The 18,459-nt window shown below is 39.2% G+C and overlaps 1 protein-coding gene across 2 annotated transcripts in view; it reads left to right on the top strand.

Annotated features, from left to right (window-relative positions):
* Window positions 1-18,459, top strand: part of msra (methionine sulfoxide reductase A) — a 54,717-nt gene that overhangs the window by 31,127 nt on the left and 5,131 nt on the right. For both annotated transcript variants that reach the window (XM_041805979.1, XM_041805980.1), the window contains exons 2-5: window positions 251-319; window positions 3,278-3,397; window positions 8,807-8,911; window positions 11,823-11,929. In XM_041805979.1, the coding sequence (XP_041661913.1) occupies window positions 251-319; window positions 3,278-3,397; window positions 8,807-8,911; window positions 11,823-11,929 (401 nt within the window). The remainder of the gene's footprint in view (window positions 1-250; window positions 320-3,277; window positions 3,398-8,806; window positions 8,912-11,822; window positions 11,930-18,459) is intronic.

Raw genomic sequence — 18,459 nt, 5'->3', positions numbered from 1 at the left:
TATTTGGTTTGAGGAGCCTGGATAAACAGATCTGTGTGGAGATGAGATTTGCTTTCTAGTCTTGTTGTCTCTTCTTTGAAATACTGTGAACGGTAACAAAAGGCATAATGAGATATAAAACCAAACAAGTATGGTGACAACAGTTTTGACAAGCTCAGATGCTGCTATTTTGATCGGCTTTAAATGCCTTTTTCTCTTTGTATCTTCGCCATGTTTCTAATGTTGTTTTCTGTGTGTGTGTCTCATTCAGCTAAACATGATGTGAACGGAAACCAGACTGTTCCACCGTTTCCTGAAGGGACAGAAATGGTCATGTTCGGTAAGTGTTTAGGATTTAAAGAAAAGAAAATAAACAGGAGCTGACGACTGTTTTGTTTGACTATCACATTTTTTATAAAGTTTGTTTTTTGGAGGGTGGGGTGTTTTTTGCCTTTATTTAGACGGGACAGCTGAAGATAGACAGGAAATATGGGCAGAGAGATTAGGGGAAGACATGCACCAAGCAGTGCCAAGATCAGGAATCAATCCCATGGCCGATGCATGGAGGAGTCTAGCCTCGGCAAATGACTAAACTTCATGTTTCCCAAAGTTTGAATTTGCATAATGCACATTATGTTTCAAAACCAGGGATCCACAATAGTAACCTGACACACCAGACAGACTGCATATATTTTTACATTAGTAAGGGCAGGACTTTTCAAAAAATTCTCAGAGAGTGACTGGAGGATTGCAGACCAACAAGACAAAACGATGTAAAATTGATGACAAGGCCAGTCAGGAGATGTGCAGAAATGTCTTCTCTGCCAAAACAAGCTTTCAGTGTGGCTCTTTACTTTTAATAAGAAATGGGACCCCCTTGAAAACGAGATGCTGATTCTCAAGGGCCTATCCTAAATAAACTGAAATTGAAATTGAATTGGTCCCATTTGGATTAAACTGCCGGTTTCCTACAGCTACATCCAAGCTAATAGCCACTGCAGCAGCAGCCATTGGATACACTGTCTAACTCACCTGTAACTATCGCAAACCTGTACTGAAGCAGACTGGAAGAGAAGAGCAAAACATCTTTTTAGTCATGAAAGGCTTTCAGTGTTGTTCCTAACCCTCATTTTAATAAAGAACTGTGGCCCAGTTCTGAAAAAACTGCTACGGTGGCTAAGTTTGAGCTAATCACTCCACTATCAGCCATACAACCACAACCACACATAACAACTAACCCTTTCCTCTGTAACTCTCACAAAGTCATGCTGAAGCAAGTGCAGAAGAGTGAAAACATCTTTCTTATCATGAAAAGCTATTAGTGTTTTTTTTTTATCCATTATTTAATGCAGAAACGTGGTTAAGTTCTGGTAAAAATGATGCTACACTACAGCTACATCCGAGCTTATCACCACACTGGAGGCAGCCATTGCAAACAGCTTTGAGCCTGTTTAACCAGGCTGTAAACCAGTTTATTTCTAGTGTAAAAACCGGCTTTTTAACAGGTGTTCAGACGGGACTTCCGGTGTTCCTGGAGCCAGCCTCAAGTGGACACTTGCTGTATTTCAATTTTTTGCACTCCCGCATTGGCTTCTTTTTCCAGGATTAGAGGTTGCCGCTTCATTTTAACATGCATAATATTAGACTAAACCTGTGGCACTCTCAATGATGCTGAAAAATCTCTGCAGGGCAGTCACACAACAGCTGAGCAAGTAACTTACAGTGGCAGACTGATCTAAAATAGAATACAATAGCCATATATACTAATGGGCCTTTGGAAGGTACTAAATTATATTGCCCACCAGTACCAGTAATTTTGCATACATGGACCCTTGTCACTATCCATCCATCCATTTTCTGTACCGCTTATCCCACTGGGGTTCACAGAGGGCTAGAGAATGTCCCAGCTGCCATTGGGTGAGAGGTGGGGTACGCCCTCGGCTAGTCACCAGTTCATCACAGGGCACCCTCGTCACTATTTTACACAAAACTGAATGTATCATAATTTTATATTTTCTTACACACAGCTAAGTCATAGCTAGACCTTATTGGCTATAATTATGAGGTTTAGCAAATTTAACCAATCTAAAGGTGACATTTCATACCACTTTTCCACCTTTTAACAGCCCTCTGGTTTAAATGAATCATTTCCCCTCTTGGGCCACTTTACTCTCCAGCTGCTTCTAAGCTCGTTACGCTGAGAGAAACAGTGGCTGACCTTTGCAAAAGTTTAGCTTGGAAGCCGTGGGTGGAAATACCAAATGAGGGGCGAGTATTATTGTAATAACTTTCATTATTATCACAAGGAAAGCAGATTGTGAACAGACCATCAGATTTCATGTTTTCAGACATAAGCGCACAAGGAATGGGTTGGCTTAATTCTCTTTTTGTGGGTTGGAAAATACTCCTGAGATCCAAATGTCTGTCCATAGATATGTCATAATATGTCAGCTTTAAATCATAATGGGTTTAATTCTAAAATCAAGTCTAGCATGATAACTGAATCTGAGTCAAACTTATTTTATTTGCATCTTCCACTGGCCTTCATGTAAATACTTTGTCTTTAAAAGACAGAAAAGTCTTGATTTGAGTTTTTCTGGTCTGTCATCAGGCACACCTGGCCAATCAGCATCGTTTGAGGGAAACAAGGTAGTAGATACCGCCGAGGGTTAGTTGTACTGGAAGCCAATAGCAGTGGCTGCAGCTAGTGCAGCGATCAGCTTGGATGTAGGTATAGTCTTGCAGCATTTTTTTAGATGTTTTTACATCTAATGTTTTTCTAAATGTTTTACGTCTTCTAACTATCCCTGGTAAGTGTTTACAATAGTTACATGTGGGTTTAGGTGTACCATAAGCCAGTTTGTTGAATGGCTGTCACCAGGGTAGCAATTGGCTCCAAAGTAGATACAGTATAGCAGCAATATGTCAGAGCTAGGCCACATTTCTTTTTCTAAACAAGAGCCAAGGGCCATATCAATGCAATGGATATACAGGAAACAGTCACCTTACATGCCGGGTTACCAAATGTTTACTCTTTTCATCATTAATGTTGCTAATGTACTAGTTTTTTCTGTTCTGGCCTAACAACCTAGAACTTTAAGAAATCCACCCTGAACTTGCAAATGCCAATATTTTAATTTAAAAGCAGAGACTGTTTTAGCAAAATGAGAGGAAAAAACCACAACAACAATTAACAGATTGGTTGAAAATAGCTGCAAATTACTGTTGCGTTCTTCAGTTTGTGTATTGAATAACAAGTCTATCAAATGGATTGTCATTTTTGCTTCTTTCCTTGCAGGTATGGGCTGTTTCTGGGGAGCAGAGAGGAAGTTTTGGAGACAGAAGGGGGTTTATTCCACTCAAGTGGGCTATGCAGGCGGATACACAGCAAACCCCACCTACAGGGAAGTCTGCACAGGTAGCTTTTGCATACTTACACACACTGACACACACTTATACAGCCACACATGGTGTAGTGGGCAGCGTGTTGTCTTCTGAGAGTTAATAGATTGTGGAAAACAGGACTCCCATAAACAGAAGAGTGAGTAATTTCCCTTAGGTCCCATTATACCAGGGCATGGATAAGGGTGCTATTGATGCCTGACCGCTCCAAACAGACTGTGGTGTGTGTGTTTGTGTGTTTCTTTGTGATGTGTGTCCAGACCTCCTGCTGATTCCTCCATCCAGCCAATACAGAGTGAATGCATCATTATACCTGCATGACCACCTGTCTCTACTTCTCTCTAACTTAATTTACTGCTTATAAAATCATCAATAACTGTCAGTCTTAAAAGATGGTTTGATTAATTTGAATTTATTTATCTGTTTTCCTTTATGTAGAAATATAGGCAAGGAATATAGTAAGAATTCATAGCTTTTAGTCATGTGACTAACGTAGAGGTTTAGATGGGAAAAATAGTAGAGGACTTTGGCAGTTAGCATTGAACACTGTGTTGACCCTCAACACCAGGTGTTTTATTCTCCATCGCCTTAAAATGACACATTTTTACACCTGACAACCACTTAAACCAACCAAACCAAAATAAGGCAATCTTTTTTCCCAGAGCTGTTCAGCTTCACCACTTTTTGTTGCTTTGGACCCTTAAACAGCCCCAAGGACATAATTTAAATCACTAAAATCAGAAGCGTCCAAGCCAAAACTCAGTTTTAGTGATGTGATACACCTGATTAAAAGTGATGGGTGTTTTTAGTAAATATTTTATCTGTGCAGCTACTACAATCTCAAACTCTGCTAGATAAATGTCACACATTTCAATCTTTAAAAGATTAAACAAGACAGCTCTGCAGATTCATTGTTGGTAAAATATTTATGCTGGGATCATTGGGGTTTGAAATGTGCTGATTGAATAAGCATGTTTTGCCTTTTCTTTTTCCTGTGTGACTGAATTTAAGAACACTCCCACATTCATCCTTAGTTTATCTCATCTGGGGGTCAGTTGTTATTTTTTTTTATCAGGGCATTCTTCCTCTACAATCAGTGTTGTACTCTCCCCTGTTAATAGAAGGAAAAGTACAAAACAATAATTGTGGTGTTTGCTTACAGAACATCTGGTGTATGAATAACATTTTAACACTGCACTGATTCAATATCTTAAACAGGAAAGAACACAATGAAAACGGAAAATACTAATAAAATACTGTCTTTTAGTGAGGGATTGGTAAGAAATTTTATGTGACTGGATAAATTCAAGTATCCTTACCAGTAAAAAACTAAGTGACAGGCAAATTTGTGACAACTTACTTTGGATTATATTTGTAAATACTCCTTTGCTTGTTGCAGGTTATGTTTTCCTTCTATTACATATTCAAATAAAGTTTTAATTCAAGCCAATTAAACACTAAAGTTTGTTCCACATCAAGCTGAATGAATGGAGGGGCACTCCGGCTTTGTATGTAGACCTCTACGTAGGGTTTAGGAGGAAAAGGAGCTGGACCAAAATGCAATGCATGTAGCAGGTAGCAAACAGCTAGCCACATTTGGCAAGTTCACTGTAAAGTCATGTTTGACTGTGCAGGATTTGAGGTTTAGACAGTAAAGACACTGGCATGTGGCAAATGAATCTGTTTGTGCACTAGGAGTGTAAATCACCAGTTTCATCCCGATATGATTTGATATCGATATTTTAGATGACGATATGATATTTTCAGATATCACAAAATCTGATTCGATTAGATAAAGGGGCCAAGTTGAGGATTTGTCCTGTGGCAGGACAAATTTTTATGGGCACAGCCCACATCCTCAGCTCTGCTGCTCATTCCACAAATGCATGTTCCTTACAAATGTGGCTCCATTTAAAAGGCAAATAGACAGGATTTCTGACGGTATAAGATTTATTGCCAAGAAGCATTGTTACAGCATAGAAATAATCTCCCAAACACAAATGTCCTTACTTTTGGGCTAGTTTTAGTTTTCTTGTCAGATTTAAAAGTGCAAAATGAGTCGCCTGGGATCAACCCTGTTTCTAACAACACCCAGTCCCTGATGGCATCAAATGATTAAGAAACTGCCTGAGCATTTATTCAATCTTCAGTTTTCCTTTGCCTTTGGTAGGACTGATCTTCTCTGATGATGTTATGTGCATACCCATCATGCTCTGTGAATTATGGATGCTATCAGGGTGCTGAAGACACAACAGGCATCTTTAAAAATCTCCAATGAGGATGAAGTCTTTACTGGAATTAAAAAGACCCTGGACATCAGATAGTCCTGAAACAGGATCTGATGATGAAATTTTGATGAAATTCAGTGATTTAAGGAGACTTACTTGACTTTGAGAATCATCCGCTCTCTGTGCTCTCAGTGCATCATGGGATCAATTGTCTTTATGGCCTATTTTTCATGTTTAAATAGTAAAATCATGTAAATATAACACAACAGTGCAGTTAACTGTACATTATATGAGCAGCAGCTTCATTCTGACCACTACTTTATTTCCCATCTTGTCCAAGAAGAATTTATTCCTGCGAGATTAGCCCAGTGAGGCATTAATTTAATATCGACCGCTGCTTTGTCTCTGTTCTCCAATATCTACGGTAAGAATCCATAACTCCTGATATTAAAAAAGTAATAAGGCACAAAGAGAGAGAGATAGGAGTGGAGGTAGAATGAGAGATGGGAGGAAGATGAGGTGCAGCGTAATGGGTCACACTCATTACCACCACCAGCTGCTATCTCTCAGTCTGAACCAAGGATCGTTTGTTATGCTTGAACGTTATTATCAGCTTTGGACTAATAGGGGCTTTTCAAGGACAATACCTCTATTTCACCCTCATGCTGTAAATTTTATAAATTTGAGAAACTTTCTTACACATTTGTTTGTGTCCGTTGGTAATTCAACTAATCAAAACTAAACTCAGAGTAACAGAAACATTTGTGAATAAGTCTGGTAGCTCCTGGCTAGACTTTCCCCTCGGGTAAGCATAGATAAGAGTCAGGTATGGAGCTATTATTGTTGCACAAGTATTTGCAAATGCGTACAAAGATCTGTGCACAAATCCACAAATGTGTGCACAAATCCACAAATGCATGCACAGATCTGCAAATGTGTGCACAAATCCACAAATGTGTGGACAGATCTGCAAATCCGTGTAAAGATTTGCAAATGTGTGCAAAGTTTTGCAAATTTGTACCAAGATCCTCAAATGTGTGCACTAATCTGCAAATATGTAGACCAATTTGTATTTGTAGACTTAGTTCATTTTGGTTAAGAATCTGCCTCTCAATTGGCTGTCATACACACGTGACTTTTGCAACACTTGTACCGCGCACAATTTGTACTTAGATCCGTAAGTGTGTACTTAGATCTGTAAGCGTATTGGTCGGTGCCATTGGGCTCTGTACAAAAGCGACAATCTCCCCTCCCCTGTTATTTATATAAATATAAATGTTACAGACCATTCCATCAATCTTATTGCTAACATCACCCAGCTCATACAGTGTCATAATGGGGATTTCTGTTAAATACAACACAATGAACCCCTGTCTTGTAGAAATGGCAATTCAATCACTGCTGTGATACCATTTTGGAGATAGGGAAGTCATTATTTTATTCACTCTTTCAATTCACTCTGAAAATATGAATAATAACAATAGCAATATAATATGATAACATTTATCCTTCCACACTGACGTTATTTAGAGATGCTACTAAGTCTTAACTGCTCCCTCAGGCCTATGTGATGAGAAAGGCAGCCTTGCCTGTGAGCCTGCGCTGAGGGCAACAGACCAAGCCTTTACGCTTACAGATCTAAGTACACGCTTATGGATCTGAGTACAAATCATGCGCGGTACAAGTGTTGCAAAAGTCATGTGTGTATGACAGCCAATTGAGAGGCAGATTCTGAACCAAAATGAACTAAGTCTACAAATACAAATTGGTCTACATATTTGCAGATTAGTGCACACATTTGAGGATCTTGGTACAAATTTGCAAAACTTTGCACACATTTGTGGATTTGTGCACGCATTTGCAGATCTGTGCACACATTTGTGGATTTGTGCACACATTTGCAGATCTGTGCATGCATTTGTGGATTTGTGCACACATTTGTGGATTTGTGCACAGATCTTTGTAGGCATTTGCAAATACTTTTGCAACAATAATAGCTCCATATCAGGCAGTTCATAATCATGACCTTGAAAAAGCACTAGAAATATCTTTAACTTTAGGTCCACATATTTGCTTCATTAATAGCTTCTCTGCAGGTGAAACAACCTGCAACTTTAGAAATGATGCAAAAATGCAACAAAAAAACAAAAAACAAGTAAGAAATTTTTTTTGTGTGTTATTGATATTGTATAATTATCTTATAATATATCCAAGTTTACACATTAGGCTGAAGTGAAGGTGAAGATTCATTTAGTTTCAGTTGTCTACAGTTTTGTCCATTGTCTTGATTTTCCTTTTGGATAAATAATGCAGGTGCCTACCTACAATCAACCTACCTACTAAACTCCTAACCAAGCTACCTACCTACATGCCTAATAACTGACCCATCTTCCAATTTATGGCCCCACCTTCCTATCTACCTATCAACTGACTTTCCTACCTACTCATAAACCTGTTTATTGCCCTATCTACCTACCTAGTGATCTACGTACCTACCTACAAACCATCCTACCTCCCAACCGTTCCACATACCAACAAACCCAACCCTCCTACAAAAAGACTGCCCTACCTAACAATCTATTGACCTTCTATCCAACTTATCAACCTACCTACAGTACCTTCTTATCAACCTACCTACCAACCTGCCTAACTCCCCACTGACTGAACTGCCTTTCTACCAACCTAGCTTCCTACCCATCTACTGACCTACCTTTCTACCAACCGACCTACATACCCGTCAACCCACTCATCTACTGACCTACCTTCTGACCATTCTGCCTACATCCTGACCTACTGACTAACCTACCCACCTAATTACCTTTCTGCAGACTTATCAACCTACTGTATATACCCATCTACAGACATACTTTTCTACGGACCAGTCTACAGACCTACCTACCTACCCATCTGCCAACCAACATTCTGTATCCAATCTGCCTATGTACCGACCTGCCTTCAGCCGACTGGACTGCCGACTGACCAACCTTGGGGTGACTGTGGCTCAGAAGGTAGAGTCGGTAGTCCCACAGTCAGGAGGTTGTGGGTTTGACATGTTGATGCGTCCTTGGGCAAGACACTTAACCCCAATTTGCCCCCACTGCTTCGTTGGTAGCCAGTAAATGGGCAGTGATAAGTGAAAGTGAGTGAATGGAAACATCAGATAAACTGTCATGCATGTATATTTTTGTATTTTTCAGGTCGGACAGGTCACACAGAAGTGGTGAGAGTTGTCTTCCATCCAGAGAAGATCAACTTTGCCAACCTGCTCAAAGTTTTCTGGGAAAGCCATGACCCGACTCAAGGTACAAACTCACAAAAAACCCCACTCCAATAGTGACATGTTTAATCATATTGCTGCGAGCTGCTCGTCAAGGATTCAGGGACTTCTTGCTGTATTGATCAGCAAGGCCACTTTCAACAGCTTTTCTCCCTCATAATTTAAAACTCATCCATTTAACCAAAGCATCAGTTACTGTTAAGTGAAGTGCTTTCCGAAGTGGGGCACACTGGAGGTACCATAGGTGGGCCAATAGGAATCATTCCCAGTAACTAAAATCATTTTTATTTTAAGTCTCAGGAGTAATAAAACACAGACATGCCACCTTTTTATTATTAATTTTATCGGATGTATATAGCCAGTGTCACGGTTTAACTAGTGTTGGATTAACTGGTGACATTTACTGCTCTCTTCTCGATTTTAAGTGCCTTTGGGACATTAATGCTGCTTGGGAAGAGTTTATAGGCCACAAAGTACATTTACAGAGATGAATATTAGAAAAGGAAATTTAAGTGTCTTTGCGGATGCCTCATAAAAACAAAATAAATGGCAGTCTGACTAATTGTACTTTATGACCCCACAAACACTTATCAGGTTATGTTAGAGCAGTGGTTCTCAGAGCAGTGGTTCTCGTACCCCCAGGGGTACGCGTACCCCTGGGGGTACGTGAAGGCACTCCAGGGGGTACTTGAGATTTTCAAATATATTCCGGCTATTTCAGAAAAATAGCGCCTTTTTATGCATGTCAGGAGCGACACGATGTTGCAAGTATATTATGTACATTCTAAAATCACATTCATGCTGCGAATGTCTTCGGTGTGTTTTCTCTGTCCTCTGATAAACAGTGATATTTATTGGAGCGGAAGATAAAAGGAGGTTTCTCCCTCTCTGTCCTTCACTCCATGCGTAACGCGGCACTTTTACGCACAGCCAGGGGCTCAGTGCCTTCTTGTTTCACTGTTTCATTCATTGACTTTCATTTATTTTATGTCAGATATGATCAATAAGAGTAATATGGGAGGGCACAGCTGAGGGTTGCTGTGAAAGGAGTTAACTCTCCCCACAGCGCACAGATTGGCTCACCTGTTTGTGTTCCACACTGGTCAGGGGAGTCATTTCAGAGCTCTGGTTGATCTGGTGCATTTATAAGTCGTACGTCTGAGGTAAGAGGAGACTGTGTTGGTAAATATTTCACTGGAATAAAGTCCTGTTAGTTTAGAAACAGCTCCAGCTGTGTGAGTCGTGCATTTGCGCTCATGTGGACATGTCTGGCTGCCTGCTGCCTGTCTCCCTCTCTACCAGGCTATGTGAGGCAAAAACACAAGCACTGACCACAGGCAGATGTGAGGAGAGGACAAATATCAGGTGGTGTTAGAGAGGAGGACGTTTTTGTTCCTCTGTCTGCCCTTAAAAATCAGCACCACCATGTGCGCGCGTCTGAGCGAAACTTTGAAAAGATATCCGCAGTAATTTCGCACTGCAAAATTAGGTGATGTGGCAGGTGTGGAAGTCTGCATTGACTCGCTACAGGTTCGAAAAGTAAATATTTAGTGTGAATAATTTCAACGAAAAATTTACGCCCACAGTGTAAGGGCCTTAAGTTTATGAAGAGGAGTTTATATTACGTAAATTAATTAAATTTAATGACCCTAAAACCTCCTGAGTCTCCCCCATGGCAGAATGGTTTGACCCACGCTGGAACATGCCTGTCAATCACTGTATTCACAATCTCTCCATTCATAAAAAGGTTCATTATTTATTTTTTTGTGAATAAATGCTGATCTATAACTAAGTTCATGATTTCAGTTTAAGAAGAGATCTTTATTATGATCTCAAAAAGGGGCACTAAGCTGTTCTTTTATAATTAGTTAATTTTTTTACAGGTTTTTAGTTCTTTCTAGTGCTCTGTTTTTATTTCCAAATTGTTCCAGAAAGACCACTGCAGCTGGGCAGAGTTTTGCACACTTCTGGGTTTAAATGGTTTAAAGCCTTTCCACTCACTGTTTTCACTACATTAATTTGAATTCCCACATTTAGTGATGAGATGCTTTGCCATGAATTTAGTCATGCATTTTTAACATTTAAAATGTTTGAAAAAACATTTGTAATTTAAAATTGTTTATCAGTTACAAAGATTGATAAATCAGACGGCAATCACAGCACTCTTTAACGTCTTTCTTTTTGGCCAAAAAGCTTTGCGCTGTTTAGGAGGTACTTGGCTGAAAAAATACTTCACAGGGGGTACATGACTGAAAAAAGTTTGAGAACCACTGTGTTAGAGTATCTGAAAGCCAAGCATATCCATAGAATTTCCCTGTTTTTGAAACAAAATGAATAAAAGGCAAATATTTGAGTCTCATGTTACGGTTCTACAAGTTTTTTATGGCCCCAGAAGAACTTCAGGTCTCAAATTGGGTAGTGGCACACTGAAGTAAGGGAAATAAGAGTTAAGTGAATACACCTAAGAAGTGACATCTTACTGAATATAGTCCTCAATTTAAAAAAAAAAAGACATAAGCAACAGAGGTGGGCAGAGAAAGAAGAAAGAAGTTGACAAAAACCATCAGGATTTTTACTTCTGCGATGATGAATCTCTGTTTAGAAATAGAAAAGAGTCTGGGTTTGACAGACTGACCGACACAAGTTGCCATCTCCAGAACCAAAACACTGGATTGGCTCGATGCTCAGAGCTCACCAAACATTGTGTTTGACAGGCTGACAAGCTGACATTGAAATGATGAAAGGATACATGATGAAATGATCAGCTCGCAGTCAAAAACAGCCTTCAGCTCTGCCAAGATGGGCGAGTTTTATTTTTGGAAATGCTGTCAGCTGTTGTATTCAGATCATCTGATGTTGCCTCTGCCAAGAAAAAATGAGGAAGAAGGCTGAAATCATGCGCTGAAATTCAGATTTTTTTTTTTGTTTGTGTACAGGGATGAGACAGGGGAACGACGTTGGGACGACGTACCGATCTGCCATCTACACCTACACAAAGCAGCAGTTTGAGGAAGCTGTAGCCTCTAAAGATCAATACCAGAAGGTACACAAGTCTGTTTTCATTCCCTGTCATTGTCAGTCATCTCCCTCTCATTAGATTTGTCTCCCCTCCTCCATTCTGTCTCCCTTTCTTTCACCTCTCCCCTCTGGACTCCATTTCCCAGCATGCCCTTCTTTTGTTCACCCTCCATTCTTCAAGTCACTCCCTAAAAATACAAACAGACTCTTTTCAGATGTCAACAAATGAATACAGAAATCTGAGAAATCTGTGTTCATGATACATTTGTCATATGTATTGCTTTTGAAGTCCACACACTCTCTCCCTCTGTTGAACTCTCCCGCTGAGACTTCTGCATCACTATCCCACCAACAGGGCTTGTTGCCGTGGAAACTGATGAGGAGGAGGTTACTCTATTGTACTCTTTCTTTTCTTTTCTGTTCTGGTGTCGTCTGCTCTTCATTCAGGTCCTTTTTTTCTCTCATTCTTTCCCTCGTTTATTCACTAAAACCTCTGTTATTTCAGCACCATTCGTCCCTTAAAGTCTCTTTGTTTTACTCCCATCACTGCTGAGGTTCAGCTTCTGTTTCAAACACGAGCTGGTCTGTCCTGGTTTTTGAGCTCCTAAATATATTTTCAACTATAGTTTCAGTTTTGCACAGAAATTTGGAGAATTAGGTTGTTATGATCACTCAAGTTCATCGTTGTGGGTGAGGGAAACCTGTCATAGGACAGATTTAGGCACATTTATACTCCCTTAACACATGTTAATAAATCAGTGCATTTAACATGATAATGAAAACAAATGTCACTGAACTTAACTTACTTTTTTTATTTTTCTAAATAAATCTGATTTGATGAAATCTACATTTATTCCCAGAACTGACACTATTAAATGATGGCACATCATTTAAACATTAAACACTCATCTGTGACAATAAATAATTGTTTAAATAGATATTCAATGAAAAAATCCTACACACATAAGTTTATTTTCATAATTTTACATTTTGCAGTCAAGATCAAATGCTGCATGGTTACATTAACAGAGCATATATATTATGTTCATTATGCATACATATTTTGTGCATGTTTTATGCAGATTCTAAGATTAAAAATGGGTCAGCATAGTCAAGAAAATATAGATGGTATTTGCTATTGTAGTATGCAAATAAAGCTTTCTTTACAATGCTATTGGTACTAACATTAACAGACACTATGCTAGTATTACACTAGGTTAAAGCTGCACCGTAAAGCTTCTTTTATTTGCAAAATTCTATAAAATATGTCAGCCCCAGCCTCAGCTCCAGCATCTTCTCCTCCAGCACCTTCTCAAATAACTGGCATTTTCCCCTCACTACATGCACACATTACATACATAATAAACCTGCAAGCTAGTAAGGATTCACTGAGAGCTCAATGGGCTGGAACATGCACAAGTGGGCAGACTCTTGTCAGATCAGGTAGAGTTCTGTCATAGTTTGTTTGTAAGTAAAACTTAATGTAAAACCAAAAACAGAGAAACTACAACCTCTTTTGACAAATATAAAAACTGAAAACAGCTTCAAATTTAAGACCATATTATCTTGAATTTAAGACGTTTCATTCTTTTTGAAAGCTTTAATTTTTGATAAATTGATATATCAACTTTAAACACTTTTAAGACCTTGCAGATCCCCTGATTAAAAAAGTTGCCCAAATTCAAATCATGTGTTTGGGTAAATTACTTGATAAAGTGCTTCGCTGATTCTGAAAAATGCAGTAAAATAAAATTTACAATTATAGGTAATAGGTACTTGTATAAAGGTAAAACAAAATTTGGGTACTTTTTATGTACTAGTGTTTCCAGGTATACTGAAATTTGGGTTTCCATGTATATCAAAATTTGGGTACTTTTCAGTACAAGTGTTTCCTGGTATACTCAAATTTGGGTAGTTTTTCAGTACTAATGGTTCCCAGTATACCAAAATTTGGGTACTTTTTCAGTACTTTTCATCAAAATGATACTGTATTTTAAATTCCTGTAGTTCTGTTCTTTTTCTTAGGGATGTAATTGTATGGGTATACCTGGGTGACAAGTCAACAGTTCAGTATCACAGTAAAAAAAAAAAAAAAATAGACTTGGGAAAAACGTGACATTGGCATTTATTTAACAACTGTTGCACTTTGAATATTTGAATATGGCAAAAAAGTGCTGTATATGCATTAGGCTTAAAAATATATGCTTATACTTCAGCTACAGTGTGTTTACTAACTTTCTTTAACCTTTGTTGTCCAACACAGAAAATAGCTGTAGGTCTTTGGATATATATGCATGGATACACGCTGAGATCTGCTGAGCCCTCATGCTGTTGTGGGGAAGTGGAATTATGAATGTGTCCATAAGAGTCTTTTGGTTTGTCTGGGTTGTGTTTCTTGCATCAAATCTTTTCAGAGTGATGATTTTCCAAGTGGTCCCTCACGTTACTCGTATTCCCCACCTAGTTTGCCCATCACCTTTTGTCCTTTATCATTTCTTGAAAAAACCAAAATGCCTCCACATGTCAGATTTAAAAGTCGCTGGATCCTCTGCAATCTAAAAACGTCAGTTGCTTGGGTCTTTGTATAGAGTCCCTCACCATTTGTAGCATCCACCATTTTCATACTGTTAGATAAGCCAGTGAGTGGAGCCCAAAGAATGATGGGTGTCACATGTCAACGACAACACCAAGGTGATTCTTTCGCTGTGTTTCCATGGTATTAATAATACTGTCACATCCCTACTACTTCTGGGTCCAATGTGGCTCTGGTGCCACAGACTAATTGAGAATTAAGCAAGCAGGGAGAATTAAAACGTTTTCAGTGGATCTCCACAAGATGGCAGTGTGAGCAAGGTAGGCAGGAGCAGTGTCAATAGTGAATGACAGCTCCAGCCATCCATTCAGTTTTACATATAGCTTAAGAGAGACAACAGCAGTGAGTTGTCCATCGTAATATCTCCGTGTCCTGCACAGGTAAACAGAACAAGCTACAGACCCACACGATAGTGAGCCAACAGACTTACTGAACCTCTTTGCAGTGTTGCAGCAGCAAACTCATCCATTTTATTAGTCAACGTCTCTGTCAGTAAGTTGTACCCAGCTAGTCGAGTATGCTGGCTAACGCGTATCCACGATTCCATCTAACTGGTCAAACATTGCATGCTGATGCATGGATCCTGAATAAAAAATATGTTTTGATTTCAATTTATTGGCACTCAGGTGTCATTTGTTATAAGTTTGTTGTTCATTTGTATGTCCTGATAATGACGAAAATATGGTTGATAGTCAGCTCTGACTAAAATGATATGGAAGTTTAAATTTCTGGTAGTGAAGATGATAAAGTCAGAGTGAGAGTCAGGAGGCACTAACAATAGCGAAGTATTATTTGGAATGATCTTGGGCCAGACTGGTGACTTGTTTAAAAGTCACATGTGTTGACATCCTGGTCTGACAGGAAGTTATGATCTTAAGCTTTATACAGCAGTCATACATGAACAAACAGGCAGTCTTCTCCCTCTTCTTACCAGTGTTTCAATCCTGTAGAGAGATTCAGCACATAGATGGACTCTCTTCATCCCAGCACCACATCTCTCTATCAATCTCTCTCTGTTTTGTTTCCTCTCTCAATTTTTTTCTCACCAGATTGTCTCCCCCACCCTCTCCCATCTGTGTGTGTGTTTGTGTGTGTGTGAGAGCAGTTGGCCTATAGCAAACACACTCCATGCCAAACCATCTGGGCCTTAAATCTGTCCTCCACAAAAATCGCTTTAGTTGCAAAACTAATGCACAAACACACATGCAAACACAACTCACATATATGCATACACTCCAATGATGTTTTGACTCGATTTTTTAATGTCCGCAAACATATATGAGGTTTTCATTACATTTTTGTGCCAAAAGACACATGCACATTTGAATAATTCAGTGTTTTTCTTTTCTCTGTTGAGCTTGGATGCATTATTTCTTCACTATATTCAGTTTGCTGCATTTGCACGTCGCCATCTTTAAAATATTTATGGCTTTATGTGCCTTAAATTCTTGGGTGGAGTCTTTTTCTTTCCTGTTGAAGGTCTGTTCTTTGTCTCTGTCCCTGCATCCATGATGGCAAGGCCTTGATAGGGCTGGAAAACACATAGTATTTTATATAAAACCCCAATAACAAAAAAGTTGGAGCATGGGGAAAAAGGGGAAAAAAATGCAATGATTTTCAAATTTCATAAACCCATATTTTATTCACAATAGAACATAAACAAAATATCAGATGTTGAAACTGTGACATTTTCACATTTCATGAAAAATATTAGCTCATTTTGAATTTGATGGCAGCAACAAATCTCAAAAAAGTTGGGACAGCACAACAACAGGCTGGAAAGTAAGAATCACTAATACAAAACAGCTGGAGGAGCATTTTTCAACTAATTAGGCTCATTGGCAACATGTCAGTAACATGCCTGTGTATAAAAGGAGCATTTTAGAGAGGAAGAGTCTCTCAGAAGTAAAGATGGGTAGAGAAAAACAGAGAAAATAAAAAATAAAATATGGGTTTATGAGATATGTAAATTCTTGCATTCCTTTTTTGATTTAAATGTTACACAGTGTCCCAGCTTTTTTGAATTGGGGTCGTATTACCATTCAAAACACCAGTCTGTCTTTTCAGGTCCATGTTACCCAGCCCTAGCTGCTAATGCTAACCACCTCCTCCTTTTCTAGCATTATAAAATGTGAAATAGCAAAGATGATCCATCAGGATGCTCCAATCAAAGTTAATCCGGCATGCCTTCTACTTTTCCGATGAACGCATTCGAAAAATGCAAACATAAAAGGATGAAGAAACAAGAGAGTAGAAAGTGCTGCACAGATGGAAAACTATTGAGATTTGAGGCCAGAAGAGGCGATAACAGAGAGACTGGTCTGGTTAATTTGACTGTCAGGGTGTTGACTGTGCTCGCTATGCCGCCTGGCTTGATTGCATTGTTCACACACAGTGATTGGGAATTCAGTGTGTGTTTGTGTGTGTTTCTGTTTGTGCGAGCTACAACAGCACTGCAGAAAATTACCTTGCAGGCGGCTGGCGGTTGTCTGCAGCATGAAAGGAGCCTCCCTTTTCTTCTCCCATCATTAGGGTGTGCACTGCGTCTAAAATGGCAGGTGGAAGTGCTGAGTGTGTGTTGCATGGTTGCTTTATGTAATAACGTGCTGGCTTAGTGGGTGCAAGCATGGGTGCTGGAGCAGTGTGTACTCATTGTTCTGGCATCTCTTCTCTCTTGAAACATTTTCATCCTTTATATCTCATCTTCTCGACACAGATCAGCTGCTTTGCTTCATTTTTCACTGCTTTTTTGTCTCTGGAATTCCTCCTTTAAACATGCCAGCTTCACCTTTTTCATTCCAAATTTTTCTACACCTCTCTGTCTTTGCATCTCGTGGGTGCTTATCAGTATTGTTCATGTTTGCCTGCTTTACCAGAGCAGTCAAGGTATTTGCATTTCAAATGAGAAATCTACTTCTCTGACATGCAAATGAATGGATGTGAATTATGCATTTATAGCAGGCTGCTAACATAGCAGCAGGACCAGCCCAAACAAATGCATGGAAACACAGACGGGAAATCAGAGGATGTTTCTGGACAAGGAGGATGCACAGTGAAGTCTATGGGTTAGGGATGGGACAGGATTTAAAGATATATATATTTCATAGCAACTTATAAAATATATATGTTAACACTCGCCTTGTATCTTGTGTTAAAAAATGATTTGTTATTTAATTAGTGCTTGGTTGTAACACCACCAGTAGATGGCTATAGCACATCTACATGTTATTTGCTAGCTGCCATTAAATATCAAGAAAAGAAGAAAGCAGTCGAGCCAGGTGACACTGCGGTAGTGTTACTAGACTGTAGAGGCACAACGAAACTTCTTTTCTGAAAGACCCTGTTAAGTAAAATCCAAAGTTTTTGTCTTAAGAGACGAGACATGTTGGAATATGGTTGCTGTAAATATGTGAAAATACTGAGAACTACATGTGACTGAATTCTGGATTTAGACCGTTAGAAAGTTTTTCACCTCTTTCCTGGCTGGGTTTAATTTGGGCGGGGCCAATATTTCAGCTTATGATGTCACGAGCCCACAGTGGGGAATGACCCCCCCACCCCCAAACACTACAATATAAAATCACAAAATCACAGAGCAGTTCATCTCAGTACAGTCTGTTGTGAGGTAAATTTAGCAAATCTCTCAGCCACAGTGGTCTATGGTCATTCAGACTTGAAATTTTTTTACATGAGAGGATCATATCTCTCCTGAGTGGGCGTGGCTTCAGCTCATTCAACTGACACGCCCACACCATCCTGGAGCAGATATTACTGCCTCATTTTTCATGATTTTGAAGCTTAATTTTATAAACTTAGAAATGTTTTATCTGAATGAAATTTGATTGAGGGGTTTATAACACAGTGACCTGTCATACAGTAAACCTAAATACAGATTTATTTGCACTTTACAGGGTCTTTAACTTAACAGCCAGTCAGCTTGCCCATGTTGGCTCCATATGGGT

This window comes from Cheilinus undulatus, linkage group 14 (assembly GCF_018320785.1).
Source record: "Cheilinus undulatus linkage group 14, ASM1832078v1, whole genome shotgun sequence".
Lineage (NCBI taxonomy): Eukaryota > Metazoa > Chordata > Actinopteri > Labriformes > Labridae > Cheilinus > Cheilinus undulatus.
The sequence above is the reverse complement of the archived record's forward strand: the minus strand, read 5'-3'. Positions and strand labels throughout refer to the sequence as shown.